At 40.3% G+C, this 15507-nt stretch overlaps 1 protein-coding gene across 14 annotated transcripts in view; it reads left to right on the top strand.

The window, feature by feature from the left end:
* Positions 1–1976: 1976 nt before the first annotated feature.
* SUPT20H (SPT20 homolog, SAGA complex component) overlaps positions 1977–15507 on the top strand; it is a 35121-nt gene continuing 21590 nt past the window's right edge. For 4 of the 14 annotated variants that reach the window (XM_051639017.1, XM_051638990.1, XM_051639035.1 and 1 more), the window contains exons 1-12: positions 2191–2293; positions 3771–3868; positions 5752–5787; positions 6829–6887; positions 6972–7038; positions 11836–11965; positions 12588–12691; positions 13207–13323; positions 13442–13495; positions 14075–14214; positions 14322–14478; positions 14560–14616. In XM_051639017.1, the coding sequence (XP_051494977.1) occupies positions 3866–3868; positions 5752–5787; positions 6829–6887; positions 6972–7038; positions 11836–11965; positions 12588–12691; positions 13207–13323; positions 13442–13495; positions 14075–14214; positions 14322–14478; positions 14560–14616 (924 nt within the window). In that variant the 5' untranslated portion in view covers positions 2191–2293; positions 3771–3865. Of the gene's footprint in view, positions 2057–2188; positions 2294–2481; positions 2658–3770; positions 3869–5751; positions 5788–6828; positions 6888–6971; positions 7039–11835; positions 11966–12587; positions 12692–13206; positions 13324–13441; positions 13496–14074; positions 14215–14321; positions 14479–14559; positions 14617–15507 lie in introns of those variants that run through there. The other 10 variants (XM_051638966.1, XM_051639008.1, XM_051638999.1 and 7 more) reach the window with 6 other exon arrangements.

The following is a 15507-nucleotide window of genomic DNA, read 5'->3' as shown; positions in this document are numbered from 1 at the left end:
TCATCTACACTCAACTGAGAGGGACCATACTTGAATCACTGTCTCAGCCTGTGCACACAAATCTGACTCAGATTCATATTCCTGCATGCTATTTCACTTTGAAACTGCACAGGAAAATTAAAAACAGCTTTGCAATTTTGTACTGGCTACAGACCTCTGGTACTCTGTGCCCATGAATCTGTTAAACACACTAATCAGACTAATCTGTTTATAGATAGATAAGTGTTATGAAATTATTGTTACAGAACAATCTAATTTTGATAGATTAACATTGAGACTGACTTCTTACCTACAAAGAAATGTTTAAAGCTTAAAAAAACCCCAAAAACACAGTCTGATCACACCACTTTGATCTGCCATTTCTGGTTTGCCTTTTTATTGTATGAACAGAACAAAAACAATTTTGCAGACCCAACGCAGCACACCACAACTGAAAGGGATGGACTTTAAGAGGAAGTCTGTTTAAATATGAGAAATCAACAAAACCAGATTATTTTTCCAGATTCAGCTAAAGTCAATCTAAGTGATAGGTCTTTGCTGCAGAGCCCTTTATGCAATAAAGCAAATTGCGCTTTGACAGTGAGTAGGTGAGAGTACAGCAAGAATCTTTTTCACATGATAACCTTTTTTATAAGAAGGGAAAGAAAAATGTATCGTTGACTATATTAACTAAGCCTTTGGACAGGAGGTCTTACAAAAAGTGTAGCTCTCCTGCAACTATCCAGATCACCATTTCTCCACTGTGAGTCCCCATGGGACACATTGGCACAGAGCTGCTCTCAAAGGTAGCACCGCACAAGCCCACCAAAGACTTGCTCAGATGGGCACTGAGCAGTGACAGAATGTTCAGTCAGCTAAAGGCTGGCATTGTAGTCACCAAGAAGAACATGTTAGTGTCGGGGTCCCTCAAAGGGGATGGTTATGTGGCTGGGCAGGAGGCTGCCTGATTATCCCAACTAAAATATAACAGACCTCAAAAACACAGGAACTTTATTCATATCCCCACTGGTGGCAAGCTAATGCTCACAGTATTGCTCTAGGCAGAAGATTAAGCTGACATGAGACTATGCCTGTATTTTGCCATGTTCAACTCTAACAGTATTAAAATAGCGAAAGTTACAGACAAGCAGAAATTTACAAAAATCCCAACAAAAAAATAAACAAAACATCAGCAAACCTTTTTTTTAAAAAAGCCTAACAATTTAGCACTCCCACAGCCCCAGGGTTCTTCAGGTCACAGAAAAAAAGTGACCGAAACTTTCCTAATAACAATTACAAAAGTTCTGGTAACTTTTATAGCTACTGGGTAATATGAAGCAGATGGCATACAGCACAGAACTATTGAAAAATGTAGGTGGAAAGGTAGTCCAGCTGCCTGCTTAAAGGCAGGCTACCTTCGAAGCTGGATCAATGGCAGTAGTAGAATCACTGAACCATGCACCTATTAGGTGCCAGGATGAGTCCAGGAAGAACAACCACCTGCTCCTGGACCCGGATGGGAACCTGGTGATCTCTCCTCTGGTGTTCAGGAACAACGCAGGCTCCTGACAAACCACTAAATGTGCTTTTCGCATGCTGAAATTAGACGTCCATCTTGTTTATCCCCACACCTGAAGAACACTGACACCAGGAGAAGTTCTTACTGCGTCTACTGAGAAGCTCTGAGGGCGCCTACGGACCACTGGCCCCCGTGGCCTCCAGCATCCCGGCTGCGCTGCGAGGGAGCGGTGCGGGAGCGGTGCGGGACCCCCACGAGGAACGCGTCGCGGACACCAGAGCGGTGCGGGCGCCCCCAGGGGGCCCCCCCGCGCCCAACGGCCGCTGCCCGCGCGAGCCCCGCCCCGCGCACCCCGCCCTCCCGTCTCTATGGCGACGGCGCGAGTCGCTTCCCGCCCTCAACCCCGTCGCCGTGGCGACTAGCCCCGCCCCTTCCGGGAGCGATTGGCAGCTGCGGGGCGGAAGCGGCGGGGGGCGCCGCGGTGGGCTGAGGCGGGGGCGGATGAGCGGGCGGCGGAGGCCGCGGTGCGGGGGGCAGGGCCCCGCGGGAGGCCGGCAGGTAACGGCGCTCGGCGTCACGGGTCTCCCCCGCCCGTGCCGAGGAGGGGGCGGTTGGTCGGGCGGCGGCGCCCCCCTGCGTCCTGGCGGGCTGGGCCGGGTGGGCCGCAGGAGCTGGGGGCTTGGCCTGCGCCCTTCGGCCCGGCCGCCGTGCGGCCTTCCGGCTTGGCCCGGCCCGGCCCTTTCCGGCTGGCGGCTGCGGTCGGGGGCTCCGTCCGGTCGCTCTCCGCCCTCTCAGGTAGGCCCATGTCCGCGGAGAGGGCGGCAGCCCCGCCGCTCGCGGAGGTGCGATTGGCCCGGCCGCGCGGCTGGCGCTGCTCGGCGGGGCGGCTGCAGCAGGGCCTAAACGGATCCGGCTCCGTGCCCCTTGCCGGGCTTGCACCTGCGCCTCACTCGCCGTGGGTGCTCTCTCGATCGCTCGCTTCTAAGACCCGGCTCAGCCTGAGTCGGGCGAGGGCGGAGAGGCCGTTCGGAGGGCAGCTGGCCCGTCGGATGGCGCGGGTGGGCGCTCCCCTGGGCGATCCTGTGCAGGCTCCTTTTGGCCCATCACCTCGCCGTCTGTCAGAAGCCAGCAGCTTGTGGGGAGCTCTGACTCATTATCTGTGGGTTGGTTTTTTTTCCTACTGAAATTGTTTCTATGCTGAAACAGCTGAGTAAGGTTTAGGGCGGTGTGAAATAGCAGGCATGTGTCACCTGAGATCCGGGAGGGTGTTTGCCAAAGCCATGGCTGATAAGGAATATAGCTGCAACATAAGTACTTCCACAAATTACAATTATGTGTGGTGGAGTTTCTTATAAGTGAACGTTTTAAGTATAGTAAGACACTGTAGTGTTCAGATGGGAAAGCGAAATTTACTTGAATTTTCACATCACCTCACTAGAAATGAAACTAAGAACATAATTTAAAGCGTGGGGATTTTGAGCTAGGCTTGTTGGTTTTTTTTCATGCAATTATATAGCTGAGTTTAAAAATTAATTGTTGTAGGGCCATAGTATCTGAGGGCAAGGACATGTAAGGAACATGCTAGTGCTTTGCAAATTTGCAAGACATTGGAACAGCCTGCCCAGGGAGGTGATGGAGGCACTGTCCCTCGAGGTGTTCAATAAAACAGGTGGACATGGTGTTTCAGGAGATGGTTCATTTGTCAGGGGTCTTAGGGTGGATGGTTGGACTTGATGATCTTGAAGCTCTTCTCCAGCCTTGATGATGATGATTCTAAATTTATATTCACTATGTAGCTGACAACCTACTGTGAGTCAGTATTAAACTAACATCTCAAAATAGTGCTGGAAGGCACTGCTAGTGGAATTGTTGTCTGCAGAATACTACCTTCATAAAAGCAAAGCAAACTATAGAGTATACTAAATGTTCTGGCTGTTTGTCTAGTCTTCTGTGCATTTGTGGATGTGTTTGTGGTGTCTAGGCAGACTGCTGCAATAAAGAGGAGTTGGCTATATAATTTCAAATATATGCTTATTGTTACTTTACTATTTAATATGACTAATGTGAAATGAGCGAGCCAAGTACTAGTAGTGATTAGAATAGCAACCTCTGCACTTACACTAAATGAAACTTTTTTGTTTCTGCTTTTGCAGGAGAGAATACTATGGAAATGAAATTCAAGTACAATTAACTACTGAAAGGGTTGTATTTAAATAAAATGCTTATTTCATTTCTTAGTGTTATTTTTTCCTCTTGATTTTTTTTTTTTCAGTACCCCAAGTGTGACCATAAAATATGATGCTTTGCATACTGCACCAAACTTCTTAAGTGCTTCTTTTGCCATTTGGTCACCTGGCTTCAACTACAATGGTAAGTTATGATTCAGTTAATATATTTTCAGATCTTTTCACTCTAGTATGCTAGTCATCTGGCCAGTGAGGAGGACGCTGTTTCTGTTTCTCATTTTCTTAAAAATATTGTATTGCTTGTGACTCCAGACATCTGACATTTATTTTGTCAGAGATGTCTTCCTTTGTTGCTTGTAAATACTTCTAAACACTTACTCACTGTCCAGTGCATCATAAGAATTCTCATGTAAAGCTAGAGGTATGTTTTCAGTCATGACTGGTGTTAGACAGTTAAGTATGAATCCCACTTCCACATAGTATCATTCTGTTCACAGGTGACAATATTGCTGTGGATTTTTACTTGTTGTCAAGCAGTCAGTGAATTGATTGTCAGGAATCGTGCAGTAGACCTATATAGCAAGCATGACTATTTGACATTTCCATATAAACACCTAAACATTTTAAAGTTTTAATGTTCTGCAATGGCAGGTTTTAATGAGTAATAACATGTGAAGTGCATTTTTTTCAAGATGTCACCGTTTGACTCGGTTCCGACAACAATGCTCTCGATCCCGTCCCCCTCCCACCCAGGTAGGGAAGGAGAGAGAGAAAAAGAGAGAGACTTGGCTGGATTGAAAACTAAACTACACAGCTTTAGTTAAACACTAATGATATAAGAAAATATATGCAATTATTTACAAGTATGTTAAGGTGTGTGCAAAAGCCTCTTGCTTCCCCCCACCTCCAGCAACTCCCACAGCTCTCTCCTGAGCTGGGAACAGTCCTGAGAAATTCTGGAGCTCCTGGAGAAAGCAGAGAGTGATGAGGGTCAGGAGAGCTCGAGCCTGGGGGTTGATGGTGCTGGATGGACGGAGTCCTCCCTGGACTCCGGCCGTGGATGGAAGAGAAGGGAAGGAGAAGCAGGAAGGAAGTTGTCTTCTGTGATCTCTGACCTTCCTCTGAGCTTACATAGATATATGGAATGGAACATCTCTGGCCAACTTTGCTGTCTGTCTAACTCAGCCTCCTATGGGGGGGGTCATAGATCTCCCCGTAGTGTCTGAGCCGGCAGGGCAGGGATGTGACCTTGAAGACCCAGCAGTTAGAAGAACATTCCAGCTGTTATCAGTCTTAGTTGGAACACTCTGGTGTTAGTTAAAAGAAAGCTCACTGAAGGAAAAAAAAATCAGTAAAAGGAAAATTGGCTTCATCCTGGCTCAAACCAGAACACAAGAACAGGTAAGAAACTTTGTGTTGGAGACACTGTAGGTGAATGGTAAAAAGCCCAAGTTTTTTTCTGTATATTTCTTTGTTGTTACTGTAGTATGCTTTCCTCTGAATTTTATTCTAATGTATTATAACTAGTACTTCCATATGTTGGATGTAGTTCGTATGCCTTCTGTTCCTTGATTAAAGGTATTATGAACAGGTGAGAGGGATCATTTAAACTGAGGGAACAACACAAATACGTACGTGGAAAGGAGGACCTATTATGAGTGTTTCTACACTTGAATGAAGAACAGAAAATTCTCCAAAGCACTTCTGTTTTTTTCAGTAGCATAGCTTGGATTTACTGCTTGTCATCTCTAATTGTTTTGGTTAATATTTGTTATTATTTTTATTAGGTGTAATTTCTGTCTCTACTTTTAATTCTAGTTGACTTTCATTGAAGTAAGACTTCGTCATATACACAAAACCTTGCAAATGTAGACACTTGGTAGTGACATTAATTACTGTTGATGCAGTTACATGAGGTGTTAGCTGCTAAGTTTAGTATGTGCCAAAGAATGTTTGAACCCATCTTCTGACTATAAAATCATAGCAGTAGTAAGAGAGTGGGTTTTATGTATAAGGACATTTAAACAGTTTATGTACTTCCTAAAAAACCCTTTGTAATTGTTGCAGCAACAAGCTTTAGAACTGGCATTGGATCGTGCAGAGGTAAGTAGTAGCTGTTTTTGTTTGCACTTAATGTATTGGTTTCACTGTTAAAAAATAGCTATTCTATTTTTACATTTCTTCTTAAAAGCAGTGGAAGAGCATGTTTATGTCTGTGTATGTCTGTATAAATAATCACCCATACATGCACCACTCATTTTGTAAAAAATCGCTATGTTTCATGTTTGTTTCTTACCCATTGTACTGAGAACATCATCAGATGAAATGGTAATAGAATGTGCAGGATTTAAGTTTTTACTTTTTAAACTAGTAAATCTGCTGTGAAGTAAGCAGAACTGTACAGTGGTGATCCAGAGGCCACTGGCAGAAACATGGCAAAATCCCGTTGTGTTTTTAAGGGTAGCCCCGTTAGAATGCAGAGGCAAGTGCCTTCATGTACATGTTCTTTCATGCTGACATCTGACATAATGTTCACCTTGAAGCATATTATGGGCAATAGATTTTTCTGTGGGAGAAAGTTTCTTAATTGACATTTTGAAGTAAGTTGTTAATCAAAAACTTGAGACAAACAATAGACATCTGGAAAAACCTTGTGAGAATATAAGGTACATTTAATGTAGAATGATATCTTTATTCTTCTTTATGATTCAAATATTTAATGTCCATGAATTGTATTTGTAATACACAGCTCTACAGAATACTTCAGTATTTTACCATGTTAACTTCAGTAGCATTAACTACTTATTACAGTAGTCAACTAAGTACAGTAGTGTTAACTATTACATTAGTGTAATTTACTACTGTAATTACAAAACAAGAATGTAAAATCAGAACTTTGCATGCAACTCGTGCCATAGCTATGAAATGCTGTGTTTCACAGCAAAGTTGAGATGCATCCCTTTTGATTACTGCAACATAGACCAGATGATCTTTAGTACACTTTTGAAGCAGTCATGTACCATAATTGTTGATTTCCCTCTGTATCCGTAGATCGCTGTCTGGTAATGATCTAAAGTTGAAAGGTAGCTATAATTAAATGCTTTGTAAAATACGTGTTTTTTTTGCTTACTTTTTCTCTTCCAGTATATCATTGAAAGCGCCCGTCAGAGACCTCCCAAAAGAAAATACTTACCCAGTGGAAGGTAGGAAAGGTTTCTGTATTTAGCTTTTAAATATAATTTTTTTAAATTTAATTTTGGTTACATTGTAAGCTTTTTTAATTTCAGAAAATCTGTATTTCAAAAACTCTATGATTTATATATAGAAGAATGTGAAAAAGAGCCTGAGATAAAGGTAAGTGGAAATTGCCAAGAATGTTTTCTTTGCTGTCTGAACATGTGTGTTCAGAAAATACTTTTTAATTCCAGTTAAGTAGTAGTTATCTAAGGCTAACACTATAGGAGAAATTCATAACATTAATTTTATGGACTATGTAATTCAATAGCATCATTTTAGTTCTTTTTGAAATAAAAAAAGTAATGGGAGGGCCAGTGGCAACCTGGTGACCCTGAATCTATTTTTAAAGGTAATCAGCTGCTGGCAGAGGTTTGTAAAGATTGTGCTCTTGAGATGCTTTTCTATGTATGTAAAGAGAGCATTTCAAGAGAAGGGTCTAGAAAGTAGAGGTGTATACAAGTTTATTAGGTAACAGTACTATTAAAATAGTAGAGTGACAGAATATGAATAATGAGGCTGAGACTGGCTTGAGTGACCTGTTCATTCTGACTTTGTCCTGTGTCACTGCAGTCAGTTGTGGTAAAGTTCAGGGCTGATGTCAGTGCCACATGCATTATTGTCAGTTATCACTGTTTCAGAATCGATAGCTTAGCATGATTGCCATGCTAACAAACATGGAGATTTTTTCAGAATCTGTGCTTTGTTGCAAAATCAGATTTATTTCTTAGATAACCTATGAACTGCTAAGTCATTTTGTGCAATTTTGTTACAATGTTAACAAAGAATCTCCAAGAGGCTTTAGCAACAATAGTTGCAAAAGGCACCAGCTACTTTGCAATCCATGACTATCAAATGGAATGAGAACAAGTGTGGAATCTGCTGTATGGCAGCTTCCTAAGGTAGTAAAAATCTATGAGAAGACAAATGGGAATGAGATAATAGTTACTTGTAATTCTTTTTGGTGATTCTGATGTAGTTGGTTTCCTTTGCCCCATGATGTTGATTCAAATCGTAAATGTGAGTCAGGTGTTAAGCAAATTGTAGACTTGAAAAAATTAAAACATCAGTAGTGAATAAGCAACAAGATACTGAGCAGCAGGGAGAAGATCAGGCTTGTTAGACTGGAATCTGGAAAATAAGTATGATTTCAATGTGATAGTTGTTGATGAATTAGAAGGGACTCTGCAAACTTACCCAACTATAATAAAAATAGCGAAGAGGGTTGTAGCATCACAGTAGATGAACTGGACTATTGCTGATCCAGATTTGAGTAAAAAAATAAATACTTTTTTATTGAAGATTTGGAAGCTTACTATGATAGAAAAGTTTGTATTTAGAGGCCTTATTCACTGAACTAAGATGTGTATTATGTTATGGATTGTAATTACTGAAAATGAGAAGCTCAAAGATCAAGGTGCAAAGGTTAGAAAATAATGCTATTGTGAAACTTCATCCATGACTGCAGGACTGCTTACTAGACTCTTTAATTTGAACAATTAAGGTGGAACTAGTGTTCTGACTAGAGTTCGGCCAATGACTTGAACATAGCTTAAAGGTTTTAATGTACAGAACTGTCAAAAGCTTCTATTTCAATATTGTAGCATTTTGATGGTGCAAGTTCTAATTCCATTGTCTACTCAGAAGCAATTTTTAAATTGACACAATGTTATTCAGTCTTAACTTTATCCCTTTATCTTCACATTTGTAATATTGCATCTCTCCCATGTTCTGTTTTCTATTCTGCTTCTATCTACTTGGTAATTTATATCCTTGTTCTTGGTGTTGATAGGGAAGACCAGATTTTCCACAGTAATTCACAAAGGACTAATTAATTGATCTGCAAAAACTTATTTCCAGTTAGTATTAGGTATTTCTTATGAAAAAAATCTATGATGATGGTGAAGGGCCTGGAAGGGATGACTTACGAGGAGCAGCTAAGGTCACTTGGTTTATTCAGGTTGGAGAAGAGGAGGCTGAGGGGTGACCTCATTGCAGTCTGTGGCTTCCTCACAAGGGGAAGAGATGGGGCAAGTACTGATCTCTTCACCCTTGTGACCAATGACAGGACTCAGGGAAATGACAAGAGGCTGAATCAGGGGAGGTTTAGGTTTTTTACCCAGAGGGTGGTTGAGCACTGGAACAGGCTCTCCATGGCAGAGGCAGAGGTGATAGCGGGAGCCCCTCCCAACAGGCAGCAGCGGCTCCTCTCCTGGGCTGGCAGCTACAGCAGGTCCCAAAGCCCGTGGTTTCAGGGCGCAGCCCCTCGCGGCTCGGCAGCGGCAGCAGTGGTTTGGTTTCCTCGGCAACCGGCAGCAAAACGGGGGTGACCCAACCCCGAGGGCTGCGGGAGGGAGCCGGCCCGCAGGGCTCAGAGCCCCAGCACGCTCAGCGTTACGGCTCAGGCTTGATCCCCGGGCAGGCAGAGTCCCGGCACCAGGCTCCATATCAGGGCACGTCCGAGGAGCAGCAGGGGGGTGTCCCACGCAAGAAGCGTCCAAGCAGGCCGCTCTTGTTTCACCTGCTGAACTCTCTGCCTTTTATACCCCAGTGACCCTCCTGTCCAGTCGGTGTCACTGTCCAGAGCCAACTGGCATCCATGAGCCCCAAGTTAGGGCAGTAACTAGTAGGGGCAATGCATAACTTCTTGCCCAGCCTTCCTGCCTTGTATCACACCTGTTGTTTTGATTTTGTCCTTGAGCAGCAGGTCTGGTTTTGGTCCTCTAGCTGGGTATAATCAGCAGAAGGCCTTTGCTGGCTTAAGAGGCATTTGGCTTAGACTTATGTGGGGAAGAGGAAGAACCATAAAATTGCTACTTTAGTCTTGTTGGGCTGGAGTATTCAGTATTCTATATTCAGTAGTAGTCATCAGAAGTCACTGGGAGCTAAAGGAAGTACGTGTGCTTTCTCAGTGCTTCCCAGCCATCATGCAGTCATTGAGGTGTGTGTTCAGGAGGGAGAAGTGCTGCTTTTCTGTGGGAGAAGTCAGAGGGGGTTGAAGTTTAGCCGATGTAACAGAGCATTATAACTGGACTGGTTGCTTGAACTGTTGCAATATACTGCAATGAATGCTTACGAAATGTAGTGGAGCTCAGGCCACTCCTTCATCTTTAAAATCTTTGCAAATCCTGAGCCAATGGTTAATATCAGCTCCAAGTTAGTATCTCATAGCCAGCTCAGAGGAGAAAACTGATTGTTATAGTCATCAAAAATGTTCATTCTTGTTGAAATGTTTCTTGAAGTTCTAATTTACTCCAATGTCTTAGAGAGGCTTTATATTTTAAAATGTGCTTAGAAGATGTTTTAAGAAATTCAGGTCATATGAATGCATTGTCAAAAGTGTTTTTAAGCCTGTGCTATAGTCCTCTCCTCTTTCTTTACCTGTTTTCCCCCCTTCAACATTCTAACCCCCCAAGGAATTATTTCATTCCCCCGAGGAATGAAACAAGCAAAAAAAAGAAAAACAACCAAGCCACAACTGGCCAAGTTGTAAAAATTAAAAAATTAAACTTAACACATAATTCACTGCATAAATTTAAATTACAGTGATGTGATTAACTCAGTTTAATTATATATACTATTGAATTACATTTATTTATGAGGTGTTTAAGCAGCAGAAGCCTTCCATAAAAATAAATCTCATGGCTATGTCTTACATGTATTGACAAATTTCTGGGGAAAAAATGTTTAATTGTTTATTTAGAAATTCTGTGAGTGGTTACTAGTTAGTATAAATTATTCAGTGCCTCCATTTTGGTTGGCATAATGCCCTTAATTGACTGATTCTTTTTCTTCAGCTCATGAAAATAATAAAGTTAAATAAGATATGTTAATATCACTAAGTAACAACTTCTAGAAGCAGTCCTCTGATAGAGGAATGGAATTACTTTACTTTTTTGATTGCATTTTTATTTTTAAATATATCTTTAGTATAAATAAACTTCTTAAATTATTTTACATAACCTGATGATCTTTCTTAAAATCAATTCTTACAGAATTCTCATATTCCTTTGATACCATCACATAACTAAATATTAAAGTATTAACCTGTCCAACACTGAAAAATAACTTTTCCATCAAAAGATGATAATACCTCAGTTCTTAAGAGAAATGATGTCAGTGTAGTTGAGTGTGATATTTGCTCTCCAGTGGCAATTCCTGTACTCCAGGTTACTTCCTAGTGTGTCTAAGTGAAAGCCCAATGGTGACATCCCTTACTCAGCACCATGTCTGAAAATGGAGGCAGTGCATGTGCCGTGTCTAGTTCTGGCTCCACCCAGACCTGGTATTCAGGCTATGAAATCTACCCTCCAAATAGAAGGTGTAAAATTGCCTGAGGTTTAGAATTAATTATTTTAAGTTCTCAGGGGGCTTTTAAAATGTTTAAATGTGTAGGATGTGCATGGGGTCTTTGAAACATACTAATTAATTTTAAAAATCTGTTATATGTGGAAAAGATCATTCTTACAATTAAAAAAACTGAATAGTCTCTGAAGCTGCTGGATCAGATTTCAGCAAATTCAGACAAGGCAGTGTAATTAAGAAAGCTTCCAAATGCTGTAATTCCATGTTTTAATCCTGGAAAGGAATATCTGCTTCTGTTAGAAATATTTGAATGTACTAACTATTTTCTTGGTGTTATCAAGCAACGTTGTAGCATAGGATCATTCTTAACTGTGTTGTCTGAGGACTTACACTTTGAGGTTGGTTCTTTTTATTTAATGAAGGGTTTTTTTTAAATATAAGTAAATAGAAATAATTAATATACCCTGCTGACAGCAGTCCAGTTAAATTTAGCTGGGCTTGTTTAGCTATATACTTCAACATTAATCTAAATAGTACTCGTATTCTAGCAACTTTTTATTGTTACTAAATACTTGATAGTATTATGTTTATAAGCAATGTTTACTTTTAAAGCAGAAGCTGAGGCGAAATGTGAATTTACTTGAGAAGCTGGTTATGCAGGAGACGTTGTCATGTCTGGTAGTGAACCTCTATCCGGGAAATGAGGGTTATTCACTTATGCTCAGGGGAAAAAATGGTTCAGGTAATACTTTATTTATTTAAAATACTCAGAATGCTCTATGAATACTTAGAATGTGTTGTTGCTTACATTTAACTATTTCACTTCTAAAATAATCCCTTGTGAAAAAGAAAAACAACTGTTCTTGAGCTAAAAATTTACTTAAAGCTGTGAAATGATCAGATATGGTCTCTAATGATGCAACGTAAATTAGTAGATAAGAGTCTTTTTAATAGCCTTCCGTTCTTTTATTTCCTCCTGAAGCTTCCTGAGTTTCTCTTGCTTCAGGTTCCTGCTGTCAAATTGTTTTCATTGCTTCCTAAATCCAGGTCTGACTAAACAGGATCTGTGATCCAGTTGGGCTGCATCTTCATGCCGCTGGTACTGTGACTTAGAATAAGAGCATGCAGTGTATCAGCTGGGAGCAACCACTTTGTCCCATTGAGCTATAAAGGCATATTGCCTTTTGGCAAAATAAGAGCAAAGTCGAGCTCTGGGAACAGAAATGAATGTAAAAAATTAATACTCTTATATTAAAAAAAAAAGGCCTATTTGGATAGCTTTGGCAGGCTTGTTTTAGATTTCACATTGTTAAAATTTCAACTTAAAAGGCAAAAGAAAAGCAATATGTTTCATTTAAATTCAGATTCTGAGACCATTCGGCTACCTTATGAGGAAGGAGAGCTGCTTGAATATCTGGATGCAGAGGAGCTACCACCTATTTTGGTTGACCTTTTAGAAAAATCTCAGGTTTGAAAGTTTTGTTTTCAAAAAGAACTTATATTTTGCACCTTACAATAGACTTTGGTGTTTGTTTTTCAGTGCTTCATATAGGGGACTCTGATTGCAAGATATAATATAGTTGTGCATTTGTAACTGTATTATTTAATGTCTCAAATATTTTATTGGTATATGGGAAAAAAGAATTCTTGGGGAAAGGGGTAGAAGAAATATTGCTATATTTAAGGCTGCCAAACAACTTCAGCTCAGTGCTGTAGCAAAGTATCTTGTGTTCTTTATCATTATTAAATATTTGACATAGGAATTTCGTAAAACTAAATTGCTAATATGTGAAAACACTACATTTGAAGCTTGTATTTTTTTTAGGTATAGCTAGGTATGTCAGACCACTGGTCTGAAAAAATTAGTGATTAGTTTTATTAGTTTTATTATGTGATACACAAAAAACTTCTTTTGGAGGCAGGGGCAGAGGCAGATTGTTAAATACTTGTTTATTTACAAGTTGTTGCCTTTGTTTCAACTAGGTTAATATTTTTCATTGTGGATGTGTCATAGCAGAAATACGTGACTACAGGCAGTCTGGTAACATGAAATCTCCAACATACCAAAGCAAGCACATCCTTTTGCGTCCTACAATGCAGGTAAAAATTGTTTTAAGTCATTGCTCAGTGTTGCAGTACTTCCTAGACTGGATAAGAGCTATTACTGTACATACATTATTTAGTTGAAAGCTGATTACCACTATGTCTTCTTCCTCAGACTTTAATTTGTGATGTGCACTCTATAACAAGTGACAACCACAAATGGACACAGGTGGGTTAGCAGTTATTTTAAAACTTAACAGTTATGTGGTAACTACATAATACTTTTTTAAAATATTAAAAAAATTTAGTGATTTATCCTGTTGCAGTAGAGTCCTACGTAACTACAGTTGTAGTGTTATAGTTAGTTACATGCTGAATAGCACGGTGTACTCAGCGTGCTCATGTGAATTTCAGAGCCACAGTCATGCTCAAATCCATTTCAAGTTACCACCTGAAGTCCCAGGTAGATCATCTTTATGGCACTGATTGCCAGTCCATCAGTATAAGTCACTGGCAGAAAATGGACTTCATTGCCACTAGTTACTGTGCTTAAAACAAACAAAAAGCAGAACATGCGCCCTACTTTTCAGAAGGATTTCTTTTCCTATGAAACTCCAGCCAAAGCTCTAACTCATACTAATGGTTAGTGATACTTAGCTGTTGAATATTGTCTTTTGTTGACTATCCACACACAATTTTTTTTCAGTTTTCTTTAAGATAATGTGCACATATGCATAGATATTTATCAACTTAATTAGTGTAAAAGTCTTCATCTTTTTACATTTATTAATAGCTGCGTGTATTACAGGAGGACAAACTCCTACTTGAGAGCCAACTTATTTTGGCTACAGCAGAGCCCTTGTGTCTTGATCCTTCAATAGCCGTGACCTGTACGACGAACAGACTCCTGTACAACAAGCAGAAGATGAATACTCGCCCCATGAAACGGTAGCTTTCAGTGTGAATTCACTGTATACAAAATGCTTAAATTGTTTTGTTGCAGTGGGGAATTTGACTTTGATAGTTTCACAAGCTTATCTGCCATTTTCCAATAGGTGTTTCAAAAGGTACTCGAGGTCGTCTCTGAACAGACAGCAGGAAGTAGCTCACTATTCAACTCCACCTCAGCTCAGACTACTTGACTACTTACAGAAGAGAAAGGAGAGGAAAGGAGCCCAGCAGTATGACCTAAAAATTTCTAAAGCTGGGAATGTAAGTGTTCTGAGACATAGATGGGTATACTTCCAACTATTTAAAACATTTAATTTTTAATACTCCTTTTTCATCCTTCAGTGTGTAGATATGTGGAAACAGAACCCTTGCTACTTGACTGCACCTTCTGAAGTGGATGTAAGTCCAGTTGTTACCATTAGCAATTGTATTGCACATTCTATTGTATGGAGAAGTGATTATAGAGTATCCAGTATCAAAGAATGACTTTTAAAAAGTGGGAGTGACCTGAATAATTTAAATTGTTTTTCTATAATGTAAGCTATAAACACAACTAAACCACTTTGGAGTACATTGCAATTGTAACATGATAATTTGGATGAGATAAATAGTACAAACAGACCTTTAGTATTGTTCATCAGTGCGTTCAGTGAGCATGTTTATTTGAAGTTGTCTGGTAACAGAAAAAATAGAAAAAGGAAATTATGTTAAAATTAGTCACCTCTCAGCTTGCTAGAGGTTCCTCAGTTTTGACATGTTATGATACTGTGGGACATAATATTTTCAATAGTTTATAGTTTTTTATATGAGAATTCTAGTTGGGCATTCTTCTGATTTCTCAGTGTGCATTCTTCTCTCAGGGACATGTACCTTCCCTGTTTCTGGCACTGCCAAACCACATACTGCTAGGATACATAAGGAACTGAGTAGACCATACAAGATGGTAGCTTGACACTTGATAGTGCTGAAAAGAGTGCATGTTACACATGAAATGATGGTGCAAGTTTGTATAAACCTCCTCCCCCTTTGCACTTCAAAGGTGTTATACCTGACCCAATAGGAGTCTTTAGGAGCTACTGGTGTGAAATTTCTTAACCCTTCCACATTGCAGGCAGTGATTTCAATCTGTAGTCTTAAGCTGTGTTTCACAATTTTAACATAAGAAATGTGGTGTAATAGAATAAATGTGAAGTTCAGAACGTTCTCCAACTCACCTTTTCTGAATGCATAGCACAAAGGGGGGAAGCCATACAAAGTATCAAGCTATCCTTGTCTGTTTCTTGCACTCAC

Source organism: Apus apus, chromosome 1, assembly GCF_020740795.1.
Source record: "Apus apus isolate bApuApu2 chromosome 1, bApuApu2.pri.cur, whole genome shotgun sequence".
NCBI classification, from domain to species: Eukaryota; Metazoa; Chordata; class Aves; order Apodiformes; family Apodidae; genus Apus; species Apus apus.
The sequence above is the reverse complement of the archived record's forward strand: the minus strand, read 5'-3'. Positions and strand labels throughout refer to the sequence as shown.